Raw genomic sequence first — 3,847 nt, forward strand, 5'->3', positions numbered from 1 at the left:
ATGTATTGAGTTAGGCTCTCTAGACCCAGGACAACCTTATAGGATCGAACATAGAGCTGGTTCGATAGCCTGACCTTTTTTTTTTTTTTTTTTTTTTTTTTTTTGGTGTTTTTGAGACAGGGTTTCTCTGTGTAGCCCCAGCTGTCCTGGAACTCACTCTGTAGATCAGGCTGGCCTTGAACTCTAGACTGTCTTTTTCTTAACTGTGCTAACTGAATTATGTGGTGAGCTCACTTCATTGCCTCAGTAAACCTCTAATTATACAGACAAAAAGGCTAGAAATTAAAAGCAAAATGACCCACTCACTAGCAGTCAGACCTGGTGATTTATCAGGGTCCAGCTATAATTAAGCCTAACTCCTAAGCCCCACCCAAATGGCCAGTCTCAGAGAGAGGAAAAAATAATGGACTGCTGTCTTCACCTCTGTTTAGGTTGGATCCCAAAGAAAATATCTAGGGCCGGGCAGTGGTGGTGCATGCCTTTAATCCCTGTACTTTGGAGGTAGAGACAGAGGCAGGAGGATTTCTGAGTTTGATGCCAGCCTATGGAGTGAGTTCCAGGACAGCCAGGGCTACACAGAGAAATCCTGTCTCAAAGAAACAAACAAACAAAAAAACCAAATAGCACAAAACAAAGTCTAGGAAGCTTAATTTCAGCTAAAATCAAAAACCAATACAAAACCCCCTTTTTTTTCTCTAAGGGAACACCTCTTTGTCCCTCTCTCTTTCTATCTCCCCCCACCCCCTTCCCTATCCCCACCTCCCTCCCCTCCTCTCCTCCATCTGTTAACTGTCTATTCTTTTTATTTTGTTATGTGCATTGGTGTTTTGCCCGAATGTATGTGACTGTGAGGATGTTGGGTCCCCTGAAACTGCAGTTACAAACACTGGTAAGCAGCCATGTAGGTGCTGGGAATTGAACCAGGGTCCTCTGGACTAGTAAGCAGTTAGTGCTCTTAATCGGCAAGCCATCTCTCCAGTCCCCTACTGTCAGTCCTTAAACTGTTTTGTTTTTGAGACAGGGTCTCTTTATGTAGTGCCTGTAGCAAGGCTGGAATTCACCGTGTAGACCGGTGTGCCTTAGAAGCGCAGGGATTAAAGGTTTGAGTCACCACGGCCCGCTTCTTCTTCTTCTTCTTTTTTTTTTTTTAATTTTTATTTATTTATTTATTTATTTATTGGTTTTTCAAGACAGGAGACAGGATTTCTCGGTGTAGCCCTGGCTGTCCTGGAACTCACTCTGTAGACCAGGCTGACCTCGAACTCAGAAATCTGCCTGCCTCTGCCTCCCAAGTGCTGGGATTAAAGGCGTGCGCCACTATTTTTTAATTTCTTAAATCAGTTCTGGCCTGGTAAATATTTTTATCTGTATCGGGGTGACTCCTTGTTTTCTCAAGAACACTGGGGAAGATCCTGACTTGGCCCTCAGGAAACAAATATGGAAACTAAGGCTCCAAGGTGCAGCGATCACTCATTCTGTAGACAGACCGCATTTATCTCTGCCCTCACTGGCTCCCAGATATCAGCTGGGTAACCCTAGATACCAGCCAGGGAGTGGCAGGTCCCCTGAGCCACCGTCTCGGCAAACACCCATTCTGATGGGGTCAACCCAAATGCGGAAACGATGACTGACAAGTTGGAACACTTTCTCTCTGACCCTATTGGACAAATCTAATTTGGCCACGCCCACCCGTGGGAGTCAGTGGGCGTGGTTTGGGAATTCCCTTAGGGTAAAGTGCTGCACGTCCTTGGGCAAAGAGGGGAGGTGACTCGGAGCTGCTGAGGACGCAAAATGAGGGCCCTACGGGTGAGGCCCCACCACGGGCTGTGTCGGGGTGGAGGGGAACCCCACAACCCAGATGCCTAACCTAAACATGCCAGGACCCGGAGTCTTAGAACAGGTGCACCCTTCAGTCTGGGACTTCCTCGCTGACAGCCTGAGCTTCCAGACAGCAGTACCCTTAGCATGGTCCGGAACCCTGGGTTTAAGCCTCCGTTTACCGAGTCCCCCTTAACATCCCAGGGAGCCCTAATACCAACTCTCATGGAACTTCCAAACCAGTCTTGACATCCCTGGAACCCGATTTTCTGGTATTAATCCAGCCCCCTCCCTCAAACCCCGTAGCACCCATTTCACATTCTCAGCACTGGAGTCTCTCACAGCCTGCAGAGTTCCAAGCTGTAGCCTCTAGACACCGATTCCCCATCCCCACTCCTTTGTTTGTTTTTTGTTTGTTTGCTTGTTTTGACACAGGGTCTCACTTAGCCCAGGCTGGTCTCTAACTTGCTATGCAGCTGAATGTCCTTGACCTCCTGCTTCCACCTCCCAATTGTAATAATTTATGTGACACCTCTCATTTTCTAAATGCTTACCAAGTAGCCCAGGCTGGCCCTGAACTCCTGCTTTCCTCTTGGATGCTGGGATAATAGGCCTCCACCAATTTCTTGACAGGTGTCTCTCCCCCACTCTCACTGGTAACTATCTTACCTAGTTCTTCACCAGAAACATAGTCCCCACATGTAAAGTGCTCCCTTACTGCGGAATCCACAGGAGGGCAGATCTCTAGGTGCTCCCGACCGACCGACCCATCTACTATCCCTCCAGGTCTCCCAGGCTCTGGTCCGGTCTTTTAGCTCATCTACCAGAAGCCATTTAGAAAACCGTGTGGCAGAGAAACAGAAGCTCTTCCAGGTAGGCGGTACAGAGTCTCTGGCCCTAATGAGGGGTGGGGGTCGCTGGGCAGGTGGAGGTCCTGTGCAGGAGCCAGCAACCCTGTTCTCACCCCTCCAACTCAGGCCGACAATGACCTCCCAGTACACTTGAAAGGCGGGGGAATGGACAACGTCCTGTACAGACTGACTATGACGCTGACGCTGGGGGGTGAGTGCAGGGCCACTGGCTTGCTCTGGTCATAAGAATAGCCAGGGTCGTTGGGCAGGGGAAAGAAAATAGCCAGGGTCTGGGTCGGCTGGTGCTTCAGAAGGTGTGAGGATCCACTTGTGCTCAGGAAGGGAGTGATGGGTTACCTATAGCCCTGAGGAAGTGGGGCTAGCATTGGTAATGCCCACCCCAGCCCAGAACAAGCCCCTGGCCTGGTCCAGATCCAAACAGGTGGAGGTGGGGATTCCCCATGAGGAATCTGGTTTGGGAGGAAGATATCAGTCAAATAAGAGCTTCGATCCATTAGGAGCTGGGGGAACCTAAGGAGGGGCCTTTAGAAGCCTTTCAAGAGGTCGAGAGGGAATTAGTGTCTTATTTGATATCCAACTCCTCCTTCCTAGGCACTGCCTACTGCTTATACTGCTTGGGCTGGGCCTCCTTCCCCCACAAGAAGTGACACCAAGAAGCTTGGAGGACTCAGACAAACATCAATAAATATGCTAATCTCTTGAGAACCCAACCCAGGTCCAGCCTGTGTGTCTGTGTCCTAATCTACCTTCTCACAATCTAGGGTGTCTACGCAGTGGAAAGCAAGTTACCCAAGATCTTGGTCCCTGATGCTGGACCAGCACTGTGTCTAAGACAACCTGCTTTATGGATGCCTGTTGGGGACGGGGCGGAGGACCTCAAGTGCTGATGGGAAGGGGGAAGGGGTATTATAACCTGGAATGGAATCCCTCCCCTTGCAGAGGCCCAAAAGAGTGGGGGGAGAGGAGGGGCTAGTTCCAGGGCTATATTACAGACAGACCCTGTGGCAAAAAGCAGGGATGTTGACAGTGACCTACGAACCGAGGGAGGACAAAGATCGGTGCCAGGGCTGAAGCTGGCTGGCGATAGAGCTGAGTGGAAGAGCACAGAACCCAGCAGCGAATGAAAGTGAGTGTGTGTGTGTGTGTGTGTGTGTGTG

The 3,847-nt window shown here is 49.9% G+C and overlaps 1 protein-coding gene across 1 annotated transcript; it reads left to right on the top strand.

Annotated features, from left to right (window-relative positions):
* Positions 1–1,731: 1,731 nt before the first annotated feature.
* Positions 1,732–3,400, top strand: LOC110338814 (cytochrome c oxidase subunit 7A1, mitochondrial). Its single transcript, XM_021222274.1, has 4 exons — positions 1,732–1,806; positions 2,605–2,691; positions 2,796–2,880; positions 3,282–3,400. Exons 1-4 carry the CDS (start codon positions 1,792–1,794, stop codon positions 3,335–3,337), a joined length of 243 nt encoding a protein of 80 aa, XP_021077933.1. The 5' UTR covers positions 1,732–1,791; the 3' UTR covers positions 3,338–3,400.
* The last annotated feature ends 447 nt before the right edge of the window (positions 3,401–3,847 follow it).

The sequence above is a fragment of the Mus pahari genome, chromosome 1 (genome assembly GCF_900095145.1).
Source record: "Mus pahari chromosome 1, PAHARI_EIJ_v1.1, whole genome shotgun sequence".
NCBI lineage: Eukaryota > Metazoa > Chordata > Mammalia > Rodentia > Muridae > Mus > Mus pahari.